The following is a 26,711-nucleotide window of genomic DNA, read 5'->3' on the forward strand; positions in this document are numbered from 1 at the left end:
CAGTTTCAGAGATCCAAGGCCCTTATCTTCTGAAATGCACTTTAGAAATGTCATTTTTCCTTTTCTTCTTCTGTCAGAAAAATCATGTCATCGCCAAAGCATAGTCAAAATCCAAAACAGATGTTTTTGTTTGTGATGAATAATTAAAAATTAAATCAGTTGATACAGTGAAATCAGTAGTGAGAACATATGGAATTAATCTACCAACCCTGATATAGTTTCGAATCCTATCTTTCTGAATTAACATTATTTTTTTTTTTTTTGACAGGCAGAGTTAGACAGTGAGAGATAGAGACAGAGAGAAAGGTCTTCCTTCTGTTGGTTCACTCCCTAAATGGCCGCTACAGCCGGTGTGCTGCACCCATCCGAAGCTAGGAGCCAGGTGCTTCCTCCTGGTCTCCCATGCAGGTGCAGGGCTCAAGCACTTGGGCATCCTCCACTGCCTTCCCGGGACAGACCAGTGCCCCAACCGGGACTAGAACCCAGAGTGCTGGCACTGCAGGCGGAGTATTAGCCTAGTGAGTCGCGGCACCGGTCAACATTTATCATTTAGAAAAAGAAAATCAGTTGTTTGGAAAGTCACAGATTTTTATTGCCACAGTTTAATCTCCCATCCAAGTACTAACCAGGCCCGACCCTGCTTAGCTTCCGAGATCAGACGAGATCGGGCGCTTTCAGAGTGGTATGGCCATAGACAATTGCCACGGTTTAATCAACACTCCAGTAAACTTTTTATATTTCAGTCAGGCTTTGGGATTTTTAATATTTTCATTAAGTAAATTTTGGAGGGTGAAGAAGAAATATCAGCAAGGTGTTTTGGAGAATAGTTCTGGAATGTAATAGATTCATACAACAAAAGAAAGGATAGTATTTGAAATATATTGTTTATACCTCAATGTTAACTGCTCTACATTAACACTCCAAATAGAGTTTTGTGTCTTTGATATAGGCAAAAGTATTTCATTTTCTGATTCTACGTAAGATAAACTTCCCACAGTTCTTTTCAACAAATACTGTGCTATAAGTTATGGAATTCATTTAATGTTATCTGTGAGAAACCTGTTGTTATTAACAGATCTGCAATAGATTAACCAAAGTTATATCCTTATTTATTTTGATTGACTGCTACTGTATATCAGTCTGAATACAAGGATACTGCTTTAATAACTTAGCTGTTCATTTAATCAACACTATTTCTTAGATGTGAATGCTACCAAGATCATTCTATTCAGCAGTAAGTATGCCTAAAACAAACACAAACAGAAGTATTTCAAATCGTTCATGAAGGGGTGATAAGTAGTAATGATGAAAATTTACTAATCCTTATTTTAACTCACTTATGTAGATATTTATATCTGTTTCCCTGTTTCCATGAAACTGTATTTACCTGTACCTAAAATCTATGTCTAGCACCATTTTTCCTCACCAGTGAATCCAATGCTTAGCAACTACCAAAGAAATGTTCATTGGAAGCACATCTGAGTTGATTACTGCCACCTTACTGTTGCATTAAAAATAATAGGAAGGGGCCAGCGCCATGGCTCACTTGGTTAATCCTCTGTCTGTGGTGCCGGCATCCTATATGGACGTTGGGTTCTAGTCCCGGTTGCTCCTCTTCCAGTCCAGGTCTCTGCTGTGGCCCGGGAAGGCAGTGGAGGATGGCCCAAGTGCTTGGGCCCCTGCACCCTCATGGGAGACCAGGGGGAGGCACCTGGCTCCTGGCTTCAGATCGGCATAGCTCCGACCATGGTGGCCATTTGGGGGGGGGGGGGCAACGGAAAGAAAAACTTTTTCTCTGTCTCTCTCTCACTGTCTAACTCTATCTGTCAAATAAATTTAAAAAAATATGAAATGGTATATTCTCAAATAAGGGAGGATTTGACAATCAGATACATTTGCTATATTTCTTTACTCTGTTCAATGTAAAAAAATATACACATAAACATATATAAGACATAAACATCTGTGCATGAAAATATGTTCATATACATTTGTAAAGAGTTTACTCTTCTAAACCTGGAATCTGTCGTTGAGAGAAGAATTATACTAATTGCAATTCCAAAAATCAAGAAGAATATTTACTTAAGTAATCTGAGGATATTTAAATGGAGGTTCTGAGAATTATAGATATTGGTATTCCTCCTTAGTATATATAAAAGTGAAGAAAAAGTGAAGCAAATTTGCTGCCACATTTTAATTTTAATGATAGTTATTAATGCTATTGCTTTTATCAATCTTTTATAGAAAATTATTCTATGAATATGCATTTATAGTTCATCTTTACTGAAATAAACTATAAACATGGGGAAAATGTGAAATTAACTACAAAGAACAATATGCACTGATTACATACCTAGCAGTCTCTTAAAAATATCTTTCTAAAAAAAATCTTTCTAACATAATTATTCAACACATTCAATAGAAATGATAAATCTCTCTGTATAGTTTAGTTAAACCTTCACAAGTTTTGATTGCTAATTCTAATTGTTTTCTATCATGCTCCCATAAAATTGTAAAACATACTATAAATAATAATGTAGGAATCAAACTTGGGGATCATCTACTCCAATCTTCCACAAAGGAATTCCCTTTGTCATAATTCTGCTGTGTGTTTATATAACTTCTGCTAGAATTCTTAGTTTTGAAACTATAAAAATTCAATAAATATTCATTTTTAAAGACATTTATCTATTTATTAGAAAGTAAAAGTTATATAGAGACAGGGAGAGACAGAGGAATAGGGTGATCTTTCATCTGTTGGTTCACTCTGCAAATGACCTCAAGCCAAGAGCCCAGAATTCCACCCACATCTATCACATGAGTTCTATCACATGGGTAGAGGAGCCCAACCACTGTCATCATTCATTTTGTTTTCAGGCACATTAGCAGGGACCTGGATTAGAAATGGAACAGATGGGTCTGGCACTGAGGCAGGGCAGGTAAAGCCATCACCTGCAGAGCTGGCATCCCTTACGGGTGCAGGTTTGAGTCCCAGCTGCTCCACTTCTGATCTGACTTTCTGCTATGGCCTGAGAAAGCAGTAGAAGATGGCCCAAGTCCTTGGGCCCCTGCACCTGCATCAAACACTAGGTAGAAGCTCCTGGATCCTGGCATCAGATTTGCCTAGCTTCAGACATTGCAGCCATTTGGGGAAGTGAACCAGCAAATGGAAGTCTTCTCTCTCTCTCTCTCTCTCTCTCTCTCTCTCTCTCTGTGTGTGTGGGTGTGTGTGTCTGCCTCTGCTTCTCTATAACTTTGCCTTTCAAATAAATATTTTTTATAAAAAAGAACATATTGCCATAAAAAAAGAAATGGAGAAGATGGGACTCAATGAAGCACTCTGATATGGATGGCAAACATCACAAGTGGTAGGTTAATCCTCTGTGACACAACATAGTACTCCCAGTTTTCTTTTTTAAATGCATTTAGCTAGTTTTTAATGAGTTTTCAATTTATACTCAAATTTTCCTCATATAGATGTTGGTAGTTCTTCCCTTTAATACAAAGAAAATAATTAAAACTTAATTTCAGCGCTGGCTTTGTGACATAGAAAGTGAAGCTGCCACCTGCAATGCTGACATCCAAATGGGCACAAGTTTGAGTCGTGAATGCTCTACTTCTGATCCAGCTCCTTGCTAATGCACCTGGGAAAGCAGCTAAAGATGACCCAAGTTCTTGGAACCCTGGACCCATATGGGAGACTTGGAAGGAACTCCTGGATCCTGACTTCAGCCTGCCCAGACTTGGTTGTTGCAACCATATAGGAAATGAACCAGCAGATGGAATATATCTCCTTGTCTCTCTCTCTTTCTCTCTCTCTCTCTCTCTCTCTCTCTCTGTCTTCGCCTCTTTGTAACTCTGCCTTTCAAATGAAATGAATAAATCTTAAAAAAAAGAGAGAAATACCTGCTAGTAATCAATAAGGGAAAAGAAAATAAAGTGTGGTTCACTAGTGGAAAAGTAACAGGTTGAATGTTTTTAGAGAAAATATGTCTTGAAAAGACAAGATGGAGAGTTGCTGATAATGTTTAAAATGAACAAAACATTTTTAAAATTATTTAAAAGTCTAGTATACAAAATCAGTCACAGCTTAGAATGTATGTCAACAGAAATGGAGTGTCTAAGTCGAGCTACTCAGTCTTCCTGCCCTATAAGAGGAGCTGAATGAGTGTCTGGCCTAGGGCGAATTGTTCATGTGGTTGGGGATGGGGATGAGGTTAATGCTGGTAAGTTTAGTGTTCAGGGAGTGGTAAGCAAAAGGTTTTGGCCTAGAATAGACTGAGGTAGCAAAGTGTGGATGGGATGGAAAGGACCACTAGTCACATTGAGGATGGAGAAGATATTTAATAAGTCTCCAATGCAAAGAGGAAAACCCATGAAAATTAATAAAGAGACAAGTTTTAAGGAGGATTAAAGAATCATAGAGTTGATTTTCTGAGTCAGAGCTTATTCATTAATACTGACAATGATGTAAAAAAAGAGCTGCTTCTAAAGACCCAGGGGCACAGTGCACATCATCACCCCTATCACCCTCCTGCTTCTCCAAAGATGGTTTTCAGGAATGGTTCATCAGCAGTGCCTGAAGTGAGATCTTGGGTCCTATGACATTTCTCACCACTGACTCCTAGAAAAAAACTGACGGCTGAGTCAGACTGTCTAGATTTGTGTTAATATGACTTTAGCATGTTGATTAAATTCCCTAGGCCTCAGAATCTTCATCTTTAAATGGAACTAATAATACTTACTACATACTGTTATTTAAAAATCAAATGTGCTAATTCATGGAATGTGGTTGTAACACAATATGAATGACACTTAGCACTCTGTAATTGTTGGCTTCCATTATACCAAATAATCTTTTTTAATATTTGTTTATTTATTTATTTAAAGGCAGAGTGACAAATCAGAGACAGAAAGGGGGAGAGATTGAGATCCTCTATCCATCAGTTTACTCTCCAAATGACCACAAAGGCTGGAGTTGGTCCAGGCCAAAATCAGAAGCCCAGAGCTCCATCTGGGTCTCCCAGGGGGGGGGTTCAAAGGCCCAAGTATTTGGGTCATCTTCCACTGCTTTCCCAAGTGTCTTTGCAGGGAGCAAGATCAGAAGCAGAGAGCTAGAATTTTAACTTGTGGTCTGATACTGGATGTTGGCATCTTAGGCCAAGGCTTTATATACTATGCCACAATGCTGGCTCCATATATCAGATCATCTTATACTCAAATATTTCTCACAGTTTCCCTTTTACAATTTAGGGGAAAAAAAAATAGAAACTCTTTCCTTTAGCTATGCTGAAGTATGCATTTCTTGTCATTTATTGTATTTCTGTAATAGGTCATTCGTTCTAAACCAACCTTTCCTGCCCCCCACTTTTTCCTTCCTGAATCATCTCTAATTTTTTCCTGTGTGAGTCATTCAAAATTAGCCCTGATATCCTCTGAGGACAGAACAGCTGGAGAGAGTTTAATTGTATATGTGTATAATTCCAGAGGGTCAGGTGAATCCCTAGGACTTTATTAGTTCAAAATCTCTGTCCATCAAAGCAACATATCTTTCCAGAATCTCCCAACACCTCACCCATAACCCATTGATGCATTTGTCTTCAATGCCTCCTTGACACATTGTCTATTGGAACTCCCACCATATACCATGTTTAATTAGCGATATGACAGGAGAGAGGAGAGAGAGACAGAGAGAGAGAGAGGATAGAGAGAGAAAGAGATCTGCTATCAGAATGTAAGGGAAAGACATATTAAAGAACTTCAGGAAAAAAAGGTACAAAGAACAAAGATAGAACATTGTAAATCGCTACAGGAGTGAGTCAAAGTGGGAATGCAAATTAGAGTGATGATAGAAACTATGAAAATTTATTTTTTAAAGGTTTATTTTATTTATTCGAAAGGCAGAGTTAGAAAAAGTCAGACAGGCTGGCGCCATGGCACACTAGGCTAATCCTCTGCCTGCGGTGCCAGCATCCCATATGGGCACCGGGTTCTAGTCCCGGTTGCTCCTCTTCTAGTCCAGCTCTCTGCTGTGGCCCAGGAAAGTAGTGGAGAATGGCCCAGGTGCTTGGGCCCCTGAACTCACATGGGAGACCAGGAAGAAGTACCTGTCTCCTGGCTGCGGATCAGCGCAGGTCTGGCCGTTGCGGCCATTTGGGGAGTGAACCAACAGAAGGAAGACCTTTCTGTCTCTCTCTCTCACTGTAATTCTACATGTCAAATAAATTTTAAAAAAGTCAGAGAGAGAGACAGAGAGACAGGGAGATATCTTCTACCTGCTGGTTCATTCTCCATACAGCTGCAACAACTGGAGCTTCATCTGTGTCTCCCAAGTGGATGCAGAGGCCCAAGCACTTGTATCATCTTCTGTTGCTTTCTCAGGTACATATGCAAAGACCTGGATCAGAAGTGGAGCAGCAGGGACCCAAACCAATGCTCATCTGGATACCAGTATTGCAGGTGGAGGCTTGACCCACTGCGTCACAATGCCAGCCCGGAAAATATACTGAACCATTGTTTTTGTTGATTTTGGTTTCAAAACGCCTACTAATATAGTTTAGATGCTGTTAAAAAAAACTAGGCTAATACCAGCATGTTCACTGGAATATCAAAAAGTATATTTAAAACAAATGCAGTATAACCAATAGTAAGAGCATAAGTTGGATCACTGGAAATGGACCTGCCCTGGAGTCGAAGGATGCCCAGGTCAGAGCCACAGATCTTATTGGCTCTAAGCTGAAAAGCCCTTCACTCAGCCCAACTTCCAAAGTGACACTGCAGCTGAGGGTATGGTCAAGTAGGGTCAGCAACATTGCAGGCAGAACTGTAAATTTCTTGTTAGAGATGCTCCCTGCCTTTACCTGGCCAGCTCTACTCCCAGCCCAGCCAAGTAATGAAAGTCAACAGAGTGCCTTCCCCTAGGAGGTTCACACCTCCCTTAGGATATACCCCATGTGAAGAGATAGGTAGGTCTGGGCCTCTTAACTTACAAGGCCTAAAGCCCACCAGATTATTATTAAGCCCCTTCTATCAGGTTCTATTTGCCTCTCAATCAGAAAACTTAATTGTAGCTTAGACAGCACCTTTCTTAGCTCCTCTAATAATGACTCTGTCCTTTGTTCTAGACCCTGTCTAGCGCACTTGGGCCTCATTCCTTTGTCATCATAACCTCTACTCTACCACCAATGGCTCTACTCCCAACCTGTGTGTACTGATGGTCCTCTTCCCCACTTAATGCTGTATAATTGTTCAAACCTGGTTAATGCCACTCTTAGGATCATTGGTTACTATCCTCACCTTGTCTTTTATGACCTTGTCTAAATATGATCAGAGTCGGCAAACTTGGAAGGCTTCCATAGCCTTGGCAACTCATGACGACAGCCTAGGGTGGTTACTGGCGCCATAAACTAGAGTGTCAATTTGTTGGGTCAACAACAAGAGCCACTGTGCACTTGCTCCTCATGTGGGATCTCTGTCCTTAATGTGCTGTACATTTTGATTTGATGCTATAACTAGTACTCAAACAGTATGTTTCACTTTGTGTGTCTATGTGAGTGCAAACTGTTGAAACCTTTATACTAAATTGATCTTCTGTATGTGAAGAGAATTGAAAATGAATCTTGATGCAAATGGAAGGGGAGAGGGAGCGGGAGAGGGGAGGGTTGCGGGTGGGAGGGAAGTTATGGGAGGGGGAAGCCACTGTAATCCATAAGCTGTACACTGGAAATTTATATTCATTAAATAAAAGTTAAAAAAAAAGAGCATAAATTGGAGATAATAGAGAGATACAGAATAAAATCTCCAATTTCTTATATTCTGAATGTTTGGACAAATTAAAGTTTCTGTGCCCACTAACCAAATCTGTAACAAAGAGAATTACATCTCTTCTTTAGAATTTTTGTCACAAATGAGTAGGAAAATCCGTATAAAACTGATAATGATAATATCATAATTGTTAAGGCACATAATATTAGTTGACTACTTACTTTGTATGTTTAATAATTTATATACAATATTTGAGACATGAATGGTATTCAACAGATGAAAGCTCTAATTAGTGACATACTAACATTTTAGTAGTGTAATTTTAGGAAACAAATGATAACGTCAAAGTGTACATCAATTTGAAGTTTCACATATATAGCCACTCTAAATTATTTTAATTCCCAATGTCACTGTCATCACTCAGGCCCTCATCAAGAATCATCCAAATGGCCATGTGGCTGGCTCAGATGTTTTATCTCTTTGGATCTGTGTTCTTCCCATTCTCACCTATGGTGAAGTGAGATGTTTAAGAAAGAAGACATATTATGTTAGTCTAAAAAATATTATGACATGGAGAAGCAACATAATAATTTGTTCCCTTTGAAGGAATATTAGGATCCAAGTTCAACAGATTTTGTGGGCCTTGACCACAGGCCAAGGATCCTGAGGAAATGGAGAAGATAGATATGGATAAGAAAGAGCTATCAATGAGAAAAACTTCTGGTTTTCCATCCGTGACTGACTTGATGTGTCCTGAAAGACGAGTATGATTGGCTATTAACAGGATTGAGTTCTCTTGGAAATACAATGGGCTTGCACACGATTTTAGTCTTTATTGCACACAAGGGCAGGCTTATATTTGTTAGGTATCTATTTGGCATTTTTAAAATCTAGTACAGCAACTGGTTATCCTGAATCAAGTTACACTTATTAGAAATTCTTAGAAGAATGGTGTTCAGGATTATGTATAGTTTTGTCCTCAGAGGTATTATACCCTGAGTCTTCAGGGGAGAGAAGTGTTAAGGAGACAGTTATCTTAGCACCAAAATAATTGCAGTTAATGTTTTTAAAGGAATTTTCTAACTAGAAAGTGAACCAAAATAATGGCATGTGATGTAAGCATATCAGGATGATCCATACAGTGAATTTGCTGCATGAAATATTACAAGAGGAGACCTATAGCAAATAAAGGTGAAAAAAAAAAGAAAAAGAAGACTTTGTTTTTTAGGGCATGTGTAGCAGCAGGTGCTTAGCTTTAGAGACTGAAATGAAATGTCCCCAAGACCAAAGAATGGAAAGATTATGGAGACTTTAAAAGGTTTTTCTCAAGATACAGAGGACAGGCTAAAAATCATATTTGAATGCTCTACATTAGGACATTGTCGGATTAGGAGATATCAAAGGTATACTTTATCCAAATTGTTTTCAATTTCCCTGTGAGGCTAAAGGTAGTTTTACAAAGAACATTAGGAACAAAATAGGCTAAACAAACCCACAGAGACTGTGAAATATGAAAATTATAAAAAAATAGAACAACTGAAGACCTCCTAACAAGCAACTTCTTGTTTCATGGATAAATCCTTACATAAACCATCACTTCACTAATTAGAGAAGAAGGCATTGTTCTGAGTGCAGTGGGAGGATGTGAAGCTATCCCAGTTAAGGAGAGGAAGTAGAAAATAATGCCAGTGAAGTTAAGTATCAACATCTTCCAAAGTCATCAGAGTTGTGTTTTGTTCAAGACAGAAACTATCCACAGCTTATTCGTTTATTTGTTCAGTGTCAAGAACAATAAAGACTTTGATAATCTGTCACATTTGTGTGCCATGGTTTCATCGTGTTGACAGAAAATGTGAAACTTTCGAGTGAGTGACAAAGAACTTTGCCCTAATAGTAGTAGGCAGATCCTAAGTGCTTTTAAAAACTATAGACACAATTGCAAAGGCCCATGTGAATAAAGCCATGTGACACCCATGTATTTTCTTGACTGCATTAAAAGATGAGAAATTGAACTTAGAATATATGTAATAAGGAGTACTAAGAATGCTTGTCCTCTCTTTGGATAGAGAGACAATCTACCTTCTAAGTTTGTTCACCATCTAAACCACCAAGAAAAGTCTTATGAAATGATAGTCAGCATCTTTACTCAAAAATCATCAAAAATAGAACAGAACCATGGATTTTCCCCCAACAATATTCTCCTATTTCCACATCATTGTCTTCTCTCAAGTTTTTCCATGAGTACACACTCTGTTGTTCACTCTAACACACAGAGGTTAGGCTTGGTTTGTCTACTATTTATTGGTTTTTTTTTAATTTTTTATTTCATAAATGCGAATTTACAAAGTTACGAAGTGCAACTTTTGTATTGTTGTGGCTCCCCCCCCCAACCTCCCTCCCTCCCGTGGCCCTCCCTTCTCCATCTCCCATCCCGCCCTGTATTGAGTTTCATTTTCAATTACCTTCATATACTGAAGATCAACTTAGTATATACTAAGCAAGGATTTCAACAGGCTGCACTCACACAACCGCACAAGGTATAGGGTATTGTTCGACTAGTAGTGTTGTCTTTAAGTTTCATAGTAAAACACATTAAGGACAGAGATCCTACGTGGGCAGCATGTACCCAGTGACTCCCGTTGTTGATTTAACAATTGGCACTCTTATTTGTGACGTCAGCAATCACCCGAGACTCTTGCTATGAGCTGTCTAGGCTATGGAAGTCCCTTGAGTTCACCGACTCTGAACTTGTTTAGTCAAGGCCATATCCACAGTGGAGGTTCCTTCCTCCCTTCAGAGAAAGGCACCTCTCTCCTTGATGGCCTGTTCCTTCTGCTGGGGTCTTATTCACCAGGGTCTTTCATTTAGATTGTTTTTTGCCTGTCTGCTATTTATTGTTGATAGTCTCTATCAACAGGACTCCAAGAAAAAAAGAATGAAGTACCACCTTCAACCAGGTATAACAATGCTCCAAATCCAAACAACTCAATATGTCCTATAAACCATCAGTGTCTTCTTGATATGGAAATGACTTTTTTCTTCTTCTTTTTTTTTTTACACTTACCTTTCCATATGACTTAAGCCTCCAATTCAGGTACATAGGATGTAAATTTTTATTGTGTAGAAACTACATTGAAATGAAAGACCAAAATCTAGGATAATTCTGTCAACCATAACAACTCTGGACAGTGAGGTGAGACCTAAATATCTTCTCAGGCCAAAATATCATTACTGATCATTTCTGATAAAGTCAAGAATAGATTTCATACTACAAGTTCTAGTTGGACTACCATCACAGGAATAAATGTTTGCTGTTTGCATATATATCATAAATCAATTGCCTTTCTGGGGAAATCATCCAAGATTTGCCTCATTTTGCACAATACCCCCACAGTCACTTGGGAGCTTCATGATGAACTAGTGTTATTTCCTCAAATACTTGATAATCTCTTTTGGTAATTCCAAGGTTCAAGTTACTGTATCCCCAGCATTAAGGAAAATTAATGGCTAGCTTCTAAGCATAAGTCTAATCTCACATATCCTCATAGTGCTCTTGGATACAATTAAAATTAAATTTGCAGCTTTACATTCATTGTGATCTATCTGAGACCTACATCATTAAGGTCACAGACTGATGGTGCCTCTGACATGTAGACATAGTTAGCTTGTATGTCTTACCATTCCTAGTTCAGTTTGAATAGAAAGATTTTTGAGTGACTGCCTGACACCAGTCAGTCCAATACAGTCTTTCCTCTATGTCAACAACTGTGTGTTATACATTTGCTTTAAGAAGACAGGAGAAACATCTGATGTGTTGGCAGTTGTTTTTCAGTGTAAGTGTGGGAGTTGAGGCCATTCCCTTTTGCTTCCAACAGACTTCCCAGGGACTTTTAAGGGAATGATATTCAAATCATGGTTAGATTTTCATTCATAGAGGATGGAAGACTCAGCAGTCACTTACATTTCAAATGATGTCCATGGTTTGGAAGAGGCACTTCAGTTTCTTTTTTTTTTCTCCAGGTACAATTTTGTAGGGGTGATTCTGAAAGATAAAGATCATTAATCTAACTCTTGTTGCTATACCCTCTGAATTCAGAGATATTCCCTGGTGTCTAGGTTGTTGCTCACCATCCTTTACCACAGAATTGTTGTGTCCCATTTCAGGAGTTATAATTCCCACTTTTCTCAGCCACTCCTCACCTATACCTTATTTTTCATCCATAAGGGTTGGTTATGTAAGAGACCATTTCATTAAACTTTATATATTTTATATAGTCCTAATTGAGTTAGCATAGGCCACAATTGAGGGATGTGGTGAGTAGTATACTGAAAAAAAAATGCTCATTATTATTTTGACATAGCAATATATTAAGAAAAATATTTAGCTATGAATTATATTAGTATAAGTATCTTGAATTCCCTTTAGCCAGGTTATTCCTTGAATATTGCTTGAGGCAGTTGAGCATGGTGATAACATTAAGGGAAAAGAGAGGCATCATGCTCAGCAAAAGGCAGAACACCAGTAATTAGTAATATGTGTGTAACTCACCCTTTTTTCCCCCTGACCGTTACTTAGTAAGTGAAAAATTAGATGGCTACAGATTATCATATTCAGTGACACCTTTATAAAAAAGATGTGCACTGGGAGGAAATGAAAGTGGTAAAGTCAGAATTTTTTTGAGTTGACTTTTGAGACTATTTCAGTCTTCAGTAATGGCAAATGCCTGTGTATAATGTGGAGTAAGGGAAATTTGTTGATTATCTGGCTGTTGTTGAGTGGGTTTTGTGTAAAAGACATTCCATTGTGTCATTGCAAATATTCCTGATTTTAAAAGCCAAAAAATGTACATTTAACTCCAACAGCCACAGTAGTGTAGTCACAATGAGATGAATGAATTTGAAAAGCAATACTCTAATTGAAAATGGGTTAGTGGCAGTGAGACAGTACTGACAGACTTGAGAGTGGTCACTCAAATAGAGGTAGCTAGCATTGGGCAGGGCTCAATATAGTGTTCCCTTTTTTGCCTCAGAAACATAGACGTGAAATATATAATCTTAATGGATACAGTTAGTAATGGTGATAATTTGAGTGGTGAAAGTTCAATAACATGTTTTTTTTTATTGTCTATTGGGAGAGTAAATGATACTTAACATGGGCATCTATGTGGATATGAAGAAGCCAGATATTTCTAGAAGGGGCAGTGATTTACTTTCACAGTTCAGTGCCCTAGAGAATGTGGATTTTAATCTGCCAATTTATAAAAAAAGATACAAATGTCCAGTACATACATTAATAATATAAATTTAGTTTTGAAATCCATTGTTGATTTCAGTTATAACATCAATAAGACAATACATTGAGTTGACTTCAAAGGACTCACCCATGAGGTTCATCTAGTGAACTGTATACATTTCCCATCAACGAGATTTGAGCATTATCTTCTATCAGAGGACCAGAAAGGACTGTGACTTGGGCATCAGTGTCCAACAAAACCATTAAAATTCTAATCTTTTCATGCTTTGAAATACCTGAGTAGGCTTTAAAAGGTCTGTAGAATCTAATTTTCCTTTGGCTCAGTACCTAATCATCTTTCTCATTAAAGTAACAGAAAGTAGGGTACAGGAGGGTAAGGCATTGTGGGAAACACATGAGAAAAGCATTTTCTTGCTATAGGGTAGGTCCTCACATCTGTTATTAATTTGATGGCAGACTGGCATTCAACTAAATGAATTGTCATTGTTTTCATCCTGCTCAACGCTGTGTTGGGTGGTGTGTGATGATTGACAACATCTCTTTCAAGCAAGGGGAGCAGGTACAAGGCAACCACAGACAAAATGTTCACTATTGGTGCTTCTGGGACTGTACACTTTAGCTAACTTAGGCTGAACTCATACAGCAACAAGGCTTTTTTAGAGATTTATTTATTTATTTGAGAGGTAGAGTTACAGAGAGAGAGAGAGAGAGAGAGAGAGAGAGAGATTGTGAAAGGTCTTCCATCCCCTGGTTCACTGCTCAAATGGCTACAACAGCTACACCTGGGCTGATCCAAAGCCAGGAGCCGCTTCTGAGTCTCCCATGTGGGTGCAAGGGCCCAAGCACTTGCACCATCCTCTGCTGCTTTCCCAGGCCATTAGCAGAGAGCTGGATCGGAAGAAAACTGCTGGGACTAGAACCGGAGCCCACATGGGATGCCAGCACCCTGAAGCAGAGGCTTAGCCTACTATGCCACAGCGCCCACCCGTAGCAACAAGTTTTTTTAATAAAAAGTTCACCTTAATCTGACACACTTTTTGCCCATTTGTCCTACTATGTCTTATGTTGTTTACCCTGCTTTAATATAAGCAATAGGGAAGTAGGGGAGTTTACTTCAGAAAATTTACATACATTGTCTTGGATCAGTGATTTATTCTCCAGTATATCATCTTCCTCAAATACAATAAGGATAGTAAGAGAATTAACACTATGCTAATCAATGACTTATCTACAGTTTATGTCTGAGGGAACAAACCTCCTGAAGTGGGCCAAAGTTGCTGTCTAGCAGTTAGTACTCTGTAACAACATCAAAACAAAAAACAAAAAGCAAAATCCTGGGGACCCTTTATTACTGTCTTCCACTGGTTCTAAGCTTGGCATGATGGACTGAAAAAATAGCTTAGCAAGGGGATAGCACAGCTGTAACCATTCTTCCTTAACAAGCTTGATATACTCCACCAGAGCTCTCCAACCAGTCAACTTCTATTGATTTATTTTGTCAGTTCTCATAGCAGTCATGACTTTTCTTCTTTTCTTACTCGGTGTAGGAGTCTGTAACTATTGGCTAAAACTGCCAGAACTGTCTTTTAGCCCTGTATTAATCTTACAACTAGTTGTTTCGATTGGATGGACCTGAGGCCACCTACAAGATGAGTGAAAAAAATCACTTTACCTTGAAACAGCTAAGACACCATTTGAGCAGCTGCTTTTGTATCTATTTTGCTATAACTTAGCAGCAACAACCATCTGAATTCTTCTTGATTAACAGGCAATAAACTGGAAAACTCTTTTTGTTATTGCCCAGTTGATGGTACTGTTTCATCAGTATTTTGGCTACCAAGGGTCATAATTTTTCCTAAAATCTTATAAATCTTCCTGCAAGTTCATTACCCTTCCTCTTCCAAAAAGCTTTGTCTATAACAAACTTCAAAAAGTTCATTAAAAATACAAGTTATGAAAAATACTATGCATTGATTTCAAAATATTTGCCCTAAAATTAGCTTATTTTTTAATTGCATTTCCACAAACTTGTTGAAATACAATTGAATGTCAGAATCAAATTTTCATTACCCTATACCATAAAGAACTATGATGGACCTTAGATTTTACCTTACCTGTAAACCAAAAAATTCCAGGCCATAGTTTTACAGATGTTGTTAGAATAAGCAAAGTTCCTGAATCAAAGACAATGATTTTATCCCTCACAGTAATAACAGCAGCCTGCATAATAATATATTCGTATGACAGTTACCCAAGTCCACATTCCCACTGAGTGACATGTAGAGGTCCAGGGTACTACCTATACACTCAGTGTGTTGCGTAACAGCAGAGAAACCTGGAGCTTAGAAAACCTGGAGCTTGGAAAATCTGAATTTTTTAGAATGGCCAAGAAGTGTGGCTATCTTGCAAAACTGGAAACAATTTTTTTTTCTTCAGACATAATTCCTATCTCCGTTTTTCAAGGCTATTTACTATATAAACATTTTTAACTCATACTCCAGAACAAGCACTTAGTGCCTTTTTTTAACAAGATGTATGTAAATGTAAGAGATCCATGAAGAATTGTTTGTCAATATCTAAAGCATAAGCTTTGAGATTGTATTATCTTCTAGCTCTTATTCTAAGCATTGACAATATGGTGGTAACAAATTATACACAATTTCTGCCTTCAGGAAATTTATATTTGGTGTTGGAGTGTGTGTATGTCTGTGTGTTGGGGGGAGTACTGTATACTAAAAAATAAATATGTATATTATATGTGATAATTGGATTAGTAGGGAGATACAAATAACAAGAAGCTAAGCAGAAGGACAGATCCCAACCATGCAATTGACTAGTTGTTCTGGCAGTCAAGCATAACAGCAAGCATCAGAAAATGCAACTAGCCACCAGAAATTCCAGGAATTGCTACCTCAAGAAAGGATGTTTGTTTTGAAACAGAAGTTAATAGAATGTAGGGAAGGAATTTCATACATGGCAGAAGTTTTTGGTTTTATGGAGTCTTCCAGTTGAATCTAGAACCTGGGACAAAGGAGATAAGTTATTTCATCAAAAACCCTTTTTACTAATTGAAGAAATAAGTCTTAGGTAGAAAATGAAGAATATAAGTAGCGATTCTAAACTAGTAACAGCCGACTCAAATAATTTAGCAAGGGTCCCTTTTGTTGGAGACACATGAAGAATAGAAGAGAATGAGAGGAAATCAGTAACACCTAAGTGTTCAATTTGCAGTGACCCTGCTAACCTGTGTACTTTGCTGCATTGCCTCCAATAGATCTAAATCTAGAGAACTCTGTATAAAATGGAGAACGATGTTTTTCCAAATGGCTATCAGGAAATCATCCCTGGGTGAATGACTAGTAATGAGATGGGCATATCTAAAGAAATCCTAGATTCTCCCTGATGCATAGAATAATATGATAGCCTTAAATCCCTCTGCTTCCATTATAATTAGGCAAATGGGACACTTTTTGCAATGACACAAGTGTTCCACTTGTAAAAGAGATCTGGGGGCCACTGTTGTGGCTCAGCAGGTTAAAACCCTGGCCTGAGGCAACAGTATCCCATATGGGCGCTGGTTCTGGTTCTGGCTGCTCCACTTTCGGTTCAGCTCTCTGCTATGGACTGGGAAAGCAGTGGAAGATGACCCAAGTCCTTGGGACCCTGCACCCACGTGGGAGACCCAGAGGAAGCTGCTGGCTCCTGGCTTCAGATTGGCACAGCTCTGGCTGTTGCAGCAGCCAACTGGGGAGTGAACCTTCGGATGGAAGACCTCTCTCTACTTCTCCTCTCTCTGTGTAGCTCTGACTTTCAAATAAATAAATAAACTTTAAAGAGAGAGAGAGAGAGAGAGAGAGAGAGAGAGATCTAAGTAAGAAGAGAATTACCAGATTTCATTTCTTCTGTTCTTTTGTAACTTAATCCCTAGTGAGGGTAATAAATTTTTGGCATTATAACAAAACGAATATGTTATGGAGAAGTCTGATTGCTCACAGAAATTAACTCTGTAAAGAATCTGAGAATACAAGGTGAACAGATTCCTCAGCCTTGGTTATAATGGGGACAAACAGCAAAACAGTCAGGGTTCTAGGAAAGTACAGAGGTACAAATGAAGTAAAGAGGAGAAAAAGATGAAATAAAGGACTTCTGGACCATCCAACTGAGAACAATGGATTTGGAATATTGAATAAATATTTTAAGTCTGATTTAGTAACCACCATTTTCTCAATGCCTAATACTATTTTATTAATAGTTGGATACATCAGAGCAATGATTCATATGGACTTCAGAAACTACTTTGATATAGTCAGTACAAGAGATTTTAATTTAAGAGGGTTTTCCTACCTGAAATGGCTCATATTCATTGTTGAAAGTAACACATAGTTGGTGTACTAACAGAAAATATGTTCACGCCTTTGTAGAGGTTGTTGGACAAAATTGCAAGTATGAATCTTTACGTTATTTCTGCTTCTTGTATCTATGACTTCATGTTCCTCATACTTTGTATTCTCACAACCTTTAAAAATGACCCAGATGGTGTTCCTGTCTCCCAGCTTTAGTCTGGCCCAGCCCTCGCTGTTGTGTCCATTTGGGGAATTGACTAGTCAAGATCTTCTCTCTTTCTGTAGCTATGCATTTCAAATAAACAAATAAATAATTTATTTTTAAAAAAAGATCTGCTAGTAATCAAGCATGATTTGTTGAGAAATTATGAAGAAATGAAATTCTGAAATGTAGATCATATAACTCATTCTAAAAAATTAACACTGCCTATATTTAAGTTAAAAATTTGAAAACAATTATTACAACTAAAAAGAGACTATATTTGTTATCAAATAAAAATTAATTGAATATTTTGAAAAATATGAAAAGAAGACCTAAATGAAAGATCTCTGCGAGTGAGATCCCAGTGGAAAGAACGGGGTCATCAAAGAAGGAGGCACCTTTCTCTGAAGGGAGGAGAGAACTTCCAATTTGACTATGACCCTTTCAGAATAAGATCAAAGTCAGCGAACTCAAAAGGCTTCCATAGCCTTGGCAACTCATGACTAGAGCCTAGGGAGATTACTGACACCATAAACAAGAGTGTCAAATTGTTAAGTCAGCAACAGAAGTCACTGTGTACTTACTTTTCATGTGGGATCTGTCCTTAATGTGTTGTCCTATGTGAAGTAATGCTATAACTAGTACTGAAACAGTATTTTACACTTTGTGTTTCTGTGTGGGTGCAAACTGATGAAATCTTTACTTAATATATACTAAATTGATCTTCTGTATATAAAGATAATTGAAAATGAATCTTGATGTGAATGGAATGGGAGAAGGAGAGGGAGATGGGAGGGGTGTGAGTGGGAGGGAAATTATGGGGCGGGGAAGCCATTGTAATCCATAAACTGTACTTTGGAAATTTATATTTACTAAATAAAAAAAAATAAAGAAAAATATGATATTGTATTATGGTGGAAATATTGATCATGAAACTTTCACAATATAAGAAAAGTGAGCTTCATTCAATTAGTTTATATTAAGGTGATAAATACCATTTGAACAAAGATAAAAATTTTATGAATCATTGACTAAATCTGAACTACTATGCAACTAGCCATTATGAACTACTTTGGTTTAATTAGTGCCACAGATTTCCACTTTTTACATTCCATTCTCAAAATGGCTATTTATTCATTTCTCCATGAAATTACCAAAGTAAGAAATGACCTCCATCACTATCAGTGTCAGTGAATAGAAACACTGACAGTTCCCTGTTTTTACGCAGAACTTCAGTCTAATTCCCTCTTACTTCTTTAAGCTAACTGCATAAATTTGCACAGTGAAAGGTAATTGAGATAAATAAGAATGGGCAAAATTGCAATTATTTTTTCCAAAATGAGAAAAAGTATTGGAATTTAAGTTAAATATATTCAGAATATTTTAAGAATAAAAAGAGGCTGGCACCACGGCTCAATAAGCTAATCCTCACCTGCGGCGCTGGCACCCCAGGGTTCTAGTCCTAGTCCGGGTGCCGGATTCTGTCCTGGTTGCCCCTTTTCCAGTCCAGCTCTCTGCTGTGGCCAGGGAGTGCAGAGGAGGATGTCCCAAGTTCTTGGGCCCTGCACCCGCATGGGAGACCAGGAGAAGCACCTGGCTCCTGGGTTCGGATCAGCGTGGTGTGCCGGCCGCAGCGTGCCGGCCGCAGTGGCCATTGGAGGGTGAGCCAACAGCAAAGGAAGACCTTTCTCTCTGTCTCTTTCTCTCTCACTGTCCACTCTGCCTGTCAAAAAAAAAAAAAAAAAGAATAAAAAGAAACTCAAATGAACAACATACATAACTGAAACAAATTTCGGAAGAAAACATAATGCATCATAATTGACATCAATTTAAAACAATATCAAAGGCAATGAATTCATACCAACATTAGGTACCTATATACAATTCATATATTAAGTTATATAGTGTGGAAAAAGAACCAAGAGAAAGAATTAATAGAGAAAAAAAGGCTCAAGGACAGAAGGATTTGGATAAACATTGGAAAAGGAGACTATTTTTAAAATAACAACTCTATGTGCATATTAAAGAACTCAGAGATTAGCTTGACAAAAGAAGATATATGTAGTTAGGATATGATTGATTTTGTGAAGCCATGGAAGTCATTTGTTATTTTTTTTTACTAAAATCTTATGAAAGAGACTTCAGTAAAATTATTCTGGAAGCAAAATACAATATGGACTGGCACACATATTGACTGAACAGAAGAAGATGAATGAATAAGACTTATGGAATAATACCAAGGAAATGAAGCAAAGGCACAATGGCATTGGGAATGGAAAGAAAGGAAAATGTGGAAGACATTTCAAATAAGTTAGTAGATAAACGTATCTGCCAAATGGTGGATTTAGAGAATTAGGGAGTAGGGAGAATCACTGATGCTTAAAATGCTTAGTTTTTCAAAATGTAAAAATAAAAATACTATATGGAGTAGAATAAATAGGAAGGGTTATGAGTGTTGATCATTTAACAAAATTCAGTTTGTTTCCATTTCTTGTATGTTGATTGGTGAGATAATAGCATGAAACTAAATTATGATTTTGGAAACTCCTACACCTTTCACAAAATGGTGAATGAAGATCACACTAAAGAGAAATGAAAATCCCATGGGTTCTTTAAATATTTTAGTTTTTGCCATAGGTGAATTACTGTTCTGCAAAGAAGGAATGTGACCTTCAGCCTATTTCCTCAAAGTAAAGTCTGGAGACAAAATTCTCAGTAATTATACATTTAAGAACTTTCTTTTTTTTTTTTTAAACAGTGATGTTCACTGTTTTATTTACATTAAACAATTCCAAATATTATCAGAATTTTTAAAGTATGTGCTGGAGTGTTGCCCAGATCTGCAAATGTTATCCACTAACTCTATCAATGGTCTTCTCCCCTATTTTTTAAGTGCAGTCTAGAAGATATGATTCAAGAAAATATTACATCATGTATTTATTTGAACAAATGACCCTGTAGGAGGAATGCACATCAGGATAAATTTAACAAACAAAAAAAATCAGTGCGAGGAATCAGAGATCCACTACTTGTAGGGGAAAATAATTTTTTTTTTTCTTCAGCTTTTCAGGGTTCTTAGTTGTAATCCCTGGTAACAAACAACAGATTAGCAAGAGAAAAGCAAACAGATGCTTATTAACTTGTGAATTTCAGATACTCATATACATGTAAGACACTCAGATTCAATGCAATCCCAATTAAAATACCAATGAAATTCCTCTCAGATCTAGAACAAAATAATGCTAAAATTCATATGGAAAGAAAAGAGACCTCAAATAGCTAAAGTAATCTTAAATAACAAAAATAAAGTAGGAGGCATCACAATACCAGATTTCAGGATATATGACAGTGCAGTTATAATCAAATAGCCTAACACTATCATAAAAATAGACATATAGATCAATGGAACAGAATAGAAAATCCAGAAATCTAAAGGAGAAGCTTTCTTTGGTGGGGTTTGCTTTATTTTGTTTAATTTTCTAGTTCCTACAATCGGAAAAATCCCCTTTAATAGGGAATCATTTAACTTTAAAGTCTTACAACTTGGAGTTCAGAAATTAACAGATTTTTTTTTTTTTATCATTTAGGAACTTATTTAAAATGTAGAATCTCAGTTCCATCCTGTTACTGAATCAGAATCTCCTTTAAACAAGATTATCAGGTTCCATGTCCAGTGAAGTTTGAAGAGCATTAAATATACTTTCTATAAACTGACCTACCCAACTCAATTCTGCAGTTACTTATTCCGATTCCCTAAGACACATTATAAATCAAATGTTAAGGCTTTATGAGAATTGCATTAAGAAATTTTATTTAATGCTAGAGGAAATGAAATGAATGCTACTCGAAACCTATTACATGCCTGATATTGTGTTAGACAGTTCCACATACATTAATTCACTTAATACAATACTGTGAAGTAAGTGCCACTATCTTCATGCCTCTAGATGTGAAAAACAGTCTCCGGGTGAATAGCTCATCTACTGCACACAGGTGATTGATTCAATAAATATTAAGTATCCCATTTCTGCAAGTCCTGGGAATGAAGTAGGCATGGCTCTTACTGATAGGAAATGTGCACCATATTGCAATCAAAGGTGATGTAAGAGTTTCTTTAGGGAAGCCTAAACTTTCAGAATGGGGTTAGGGAAAAAGCTGTTATTCAGAGAGCAATTACATCAATTTCTGAGGAACACATTTTTATAAAGCAGGCCTTGGGGGGAGGGTTAAAAAAAAACACTGTGTCCTGCAGTTACCTAAGCGAACTAAGCAGCAGTTGTGGCTGGCACTTGACGAGAGTCCTGCAGGACTCAGTAGAACGAGGTTCGGATACTGGAGCTCACCCAAGAGTCCCAAGAAACTCCTGGAGAGTTTGCAGCGAGTAAGTACGGCAGGCACTGTTCCACATTTGGAAACCCTCCTCCAGTCAGCCCCAAGCTGAGCCCCAGGCGGGTGGGTTTACTGGGGCCACTCCCCCAGGCTGCCTCTCTCCACCCTAGTCACCGCCTCCCGCTTCTCAGTTTAACAGTCTGAGGGGGGGTGGGAAACGTGTAAGAGGGGCGGGGGGAAAGAAAAACGTTCCGACAAAAAAAAAAAAATATGAAAAAGAAAACATCCCACTTGGCAGCGAGTGCGCGGGAAGTTCCGCGCTGGAGTTCCGGGTTTCCCGCCCGCCCCCGGCCGGCCGCAGCTCGGGTGAGCACCCCCAGTCCTCGACCGACCGCTGCCTTCTCGGCTGAGTCCGTGAGTCCGTGGTCCGTCCGTCTGTCGGTCAGCCCTCGGGCGCGGCGCGGGGACGGCCGGAGCGGAGGGCGCCCGGGTTCGTCGGGTCGCGCGAAGCCCGCGGCGCTCCGGGGCCGCTGAGGGGAGGCAGCGCCCGCCGAACCGGGTACCAGGTGGGTTCCGGTCGCGCCTGCCCCGCTCGCGCGCCCGGGGGGCCCGGCCGGCTGCCTCCGATGCCACTTGTGGAGTTCTCAGAGCAGCTGTAACTTTAAACCAGTGTGAGCTAGGCCTATTTTTATTCAGAAACCAGCGACCGCGCGCGCGGACGCTCCCGTGTGTGTGTGTGTGTGTGTGTGTGTGTGTGTGTGTGTGGAGAAGGCGCAGATGGAGGGCCAGGCGCGCTTGAAGGGAGCTCACACATGGGCGGGCAGGCACGGCTGCTCCTCCTAGCCTTTCCCGGTGCTTGGCGCCTGGCGTTCCGCCGCCCAGTCTCAGGGAGGCGCAGATCGGCGGCTGTGGAGACTTTTGGACCAAGGTGTCGCCTGAGCTTGGGGGAGCTGTACCTGAAGTCCACTGCGTGGCTTCTACGCGGTGCTCCCGAGGCCACCTCACTGGAGCCGGGTCTGAGCTGTGGCCTAGGCTTCCCGCCTTGCAGGAATCTTTGTGAAAACACCTGGTGGTGAAAGACAAGGAGATGAATGTGGCAGCCAAGTACCGCATGGCCTCCCTCTACGTGGGCGACCTCCATTCCGATGTCACCGAGGACCTGCTGTTCAAGAAGTTCAGCAGGGTGGGGCCCGTGTTGTCCATCCGCATCTGCAGGGACCTGGTGACCCGCCGCTCTCTGGGCTATGCCTACGTCAACTTCCTGCAGCTGGCCGATGCCCAGAAGGCCCTGGACACAATGAACTTCGATGTGGTGAAAGGCAAGGCCATCCGACTCATGTGGTCCCAACGGGACGCCTACTTGAGGAAATCTGGAATCGGGAACGTGTTCATCAAGAATCTGGACAAGTCCATAGACAACAAAAGCCTTTATGAATGTTTTTCAGCGTTTGGAAAGATCCTTTCTTCCAAGGTGATGAGTGATGACCGGGGCTCCAAGGGTTATGCGTTCGTGCACTTCCAGAGCCAGAGTGCCGCAGACAGGGCCATCGAGGAGATGAACGGGAAGTTCCTCAAGGACTGCAAGGTGTTTGTGGGCAGATTCAAAAGCCGCAAAGATCGGGAAGCCGAGCTCAGAAACAAAGCCGGTGAATTCACCAATGTCTACATCAAAAACTTCGGGGACGACATGGATGATGAGAGGCTGCGGGAAGTCTTCAGTGCGTACGGCAGAATTCTCAGTGTTAAGGTGATGACCAACTCCTGTGGGAAATCCAGAGGCTTCGGCTTTGTGAGTTTTGACAGCCACGAGGCCGCCAGACAGGCCGTGGAAGAAATGAACGGCAAGGAAGTAAACGGGCAGCCCATTTTTGTAGGTCGGGCACAGAAGAAGGTAGAGCGGCAGGCTGAGTTAAAGCACATGTTTGAGCAGTTGAAAAAGGAAAGAATCCGCGGGTGCCAAGGGGCGAAACTCTACATTAAGAACCTTGATGAGAACATTGATGATGAAAAACTCCGAAAGGAGTTTTCTTCCTTTGGGTCCATTAGCAGAGTTAAGGTGATGCAGGAAGAAGGACAAAGCAAAGGTTTTGGCTTGATCTGCTTCTCCTCTCCTGAGGACGCCACTAGAGCAATGACTGTGATGAATGGTCGCATCTTGGGCTCCAAACCTCTCAACATTGCTTTGGCCCAGGGATACTAGGAAACAGACACTTAACCCTCAGCAGCCTGATTTCTGTAGCAGGTTGGGGAAACCTGAATGATCTCTGTCTGAAATGTCCTTTGTTAATTTTAAATCCCGCTGGGTGGCTGCTAGTTTAGCAAACTTTATAACAAAAGGCTTTTTATACAAAGACTTTTTTTGTGGAAAAATAAAGTGATCTTAAAAGATCGATTCCCTTTACAGAAGCACACTTTTTAGTTTGAGAATTTTTTTCTTATTTTGATATACTTTCCATAGCAATAAATATACTTAAATATATTTTATTGCATTTTGTAGCGACTGAAGTGAGGTAATTATTTGAGATTCCTGGATATTTTCTTTCTTGTTTTAATAGTACTGACTTTAATTTCTTCTAGGAAAATATACTCAAAGTTTCCAAAATAATTTATCTTTGCCAATGAAATTTTCTAGCTTTTTATCCTTTATTGAAAAATCAAAAGTTTAGACAATAGTTCAAATTCAGTTAAATATCCAATTTTATTTTGAATTAGTGTTTAAAATAGGAAGTGGTTAGTTTCTTTTAAATTTATATCCTGATATGGTTATGGTTGAAATTCTTTTAAATTTATATCCCAACGTGGTTGTTTTTCCAGTGGTTTAAATTAACAGGATGAAGGTTTTTAATTTTGTCTACAAAGTGTTTCTATGGATTATTTTGTTATTCTTTCCATTGATTGACTATTATTCAGTTACTTTCTAATTATCTAAATTATGATGTATGTAGGAAAACCTTAATGTTTGTATTGCTTGTTATATACCTGTATGAATTCAGGTGAGCCAAATTTGGTCTGGTCTTGAATCTCCACACCTGTAAAGCTTCATGTTATGCCTTAAGATTTTGCCAGTAGTATGTGTAGAATATAGAAATTATGTTTAAAATTTGTGTTTTTTAATCTGCTTTATATCATTCTGGGTAGTGATATTCTCTCAGGGTCCAGAAAAGTAAGTTTCTTGGCTGATTTTTAATGTCTGCTTTTATAAGACTGTGAGAGCTATGTAAGCCTTTAAAATTCACTTTTAACCTTGATTGATCAAAAACTCACTGTTGGTTTTCTGGGCAGTTGAAGTTATATCACATAGCCTACTTTCTAGTTTAGTTTTTATTTTAGACCCATTCCCAGATCTGGCTTTTTCTCCTACCTCTCATTAAGATTACTCAACCTATTTTAAAGACTTTAAAAAAAGAATTTTATTTTATTGTTTTTTAATTTGTGCTGTGTCACATTCATTTGGAAAACAATTAAATAATTAATTTAAAAATTCTTATCCACTCATATCAAATGTCTTGAAAATAGTTTTGTTGTGGCTGTTGCTATTTTAATTTTGTTTACTTTGTTTAGTTCCTTCTTGTCAAATATATTCAAATCCTTGTTTCATATATTGCTAGTAGAAAAGAAATATTAAGATATTTTCTTTGGTAAGATTTCAGCTATATTGAGAAAGCTTTTTATTTGTGTTGAAATTATTTGTATATTCATTACACATAGTATAAAATTACAATATTTTTCTGCCAGTAAAAATATTATGGTCAATGAAAAAATTAAAAAGTAACACATAAGTAAAATCTTATTTCCAGGTAGGTCTTCTGATAGAATTTTTTGTATATCCTCCCAGGTTTTTTTTTTTTACACATATACCCATAGGTAACTTAACAAAAATAACAGCATATTAAAATTTTTGAAATTACTTTCTCAATGTGATAGCATGCCATGGTCAATTTACATGTCCATAAATATTATCTTTAAGGATTTTCATTTTTGTTCAATAACTGTACCATAATGTAGCTAATTTCTTATTGATAGCCATGTATATTGCTAGCATGTTTTCTCCTTTTATTCTCTATCATAAAGGAATTGGAGGTAAACAGCCTTGCAGACTCATATGTACGCATGTGTATAATGCGTATATATGCATGTATATAAATTAAAATGTATAGACTTGGAAATAATTATTGAAAGAAAAATTAAAAAAAAAAAAACCTTTATTAACACTGCCCAAATGTTGTCTAGAAAGCTTACATTTCCATTAACATTGTAGGGAGTGCCCTTTTCCATATACTCCAGGGAACAAAGGATTTTGTTTACATTGTTGGCCAATACAACATGATATTTAAAGCAAATATCTCACTATTGCTCTCTTCTAATTTTTTTTAACTACATTTTTAATTAAAAGTTAAATAATTTTTTTGTCCATTTGTGTTCTATTATTTGTGAGTTAATGTTTATTATCTTTATTTTTCTATTGGCACATATTTTTTATTTATATTGATTTGTTAGATTTCTTTGCATAGCATAGACACCATTTAGACATTTCCCCAACATTCTCACTTTGCTTATAGTTTTGAATGTTATTCCAAAGTTAAATGTTAAGCCCCAAATCTCTAATCTTTTAATTAGATCATTCTTCAAGACATGTTTGAACACCTTAAGTATCTGTATACTTACACATACACACACATGCATAGTCTCTGTGTATTATATGCTGTTACTTTGCGTTTTCTATTCTCAACACTTTCTAACCAAAACTTTTATGTATAAAATATCTAGTATAAAACCCATAATATTTTTTAATGTGCCTTACTTTCCAGTTTTTAATAAT

The 26,711-nt window shown here is 38.3% G+C and overlaps 1 protein-coding gene across 1 annotated transcript; it reads left to right on the forward strand.

Annotated features, from left to right (window-relative positions):
• Positions 1 to 22,487: 22,487 nt before the first annotated feature.
• On the forward strand, positions 22,488 to 24,295 carry PABPC4L (poly(A) binding protein cytoplasmic 4 like). The gene has a single exon (XM_062199080.1). The coding sequence runs from the start codon at positions 22,980 to 22,982 to the stop codon at positions 24,090 to 24,092; it is 1,113 nt and encodes a 370-aa protein (XP_062055064.1). The 5' UTR covers positions 22,488 to 22,979; the 3' UTR covers positions 24,093 to 24,295.
• Positions 24,296 to 26,711: the final 2,416 nt, after the last annotated feature.

The sequence above is a fragment of the Lepus europaeus genome, chromosome 8 (assembly GCF_033115175.1).
Source record: "Lepus europaeus isolate LE1 chromosome 8, mLepTim1.pri, whole genome shotgun sequence".
Classification (NCBI taxonomy): Eukaryota; Metazoa; Chordata; class Mammalia; order Lagomorpha; family Leporidae; genus Lepus; species Lepus europaeus.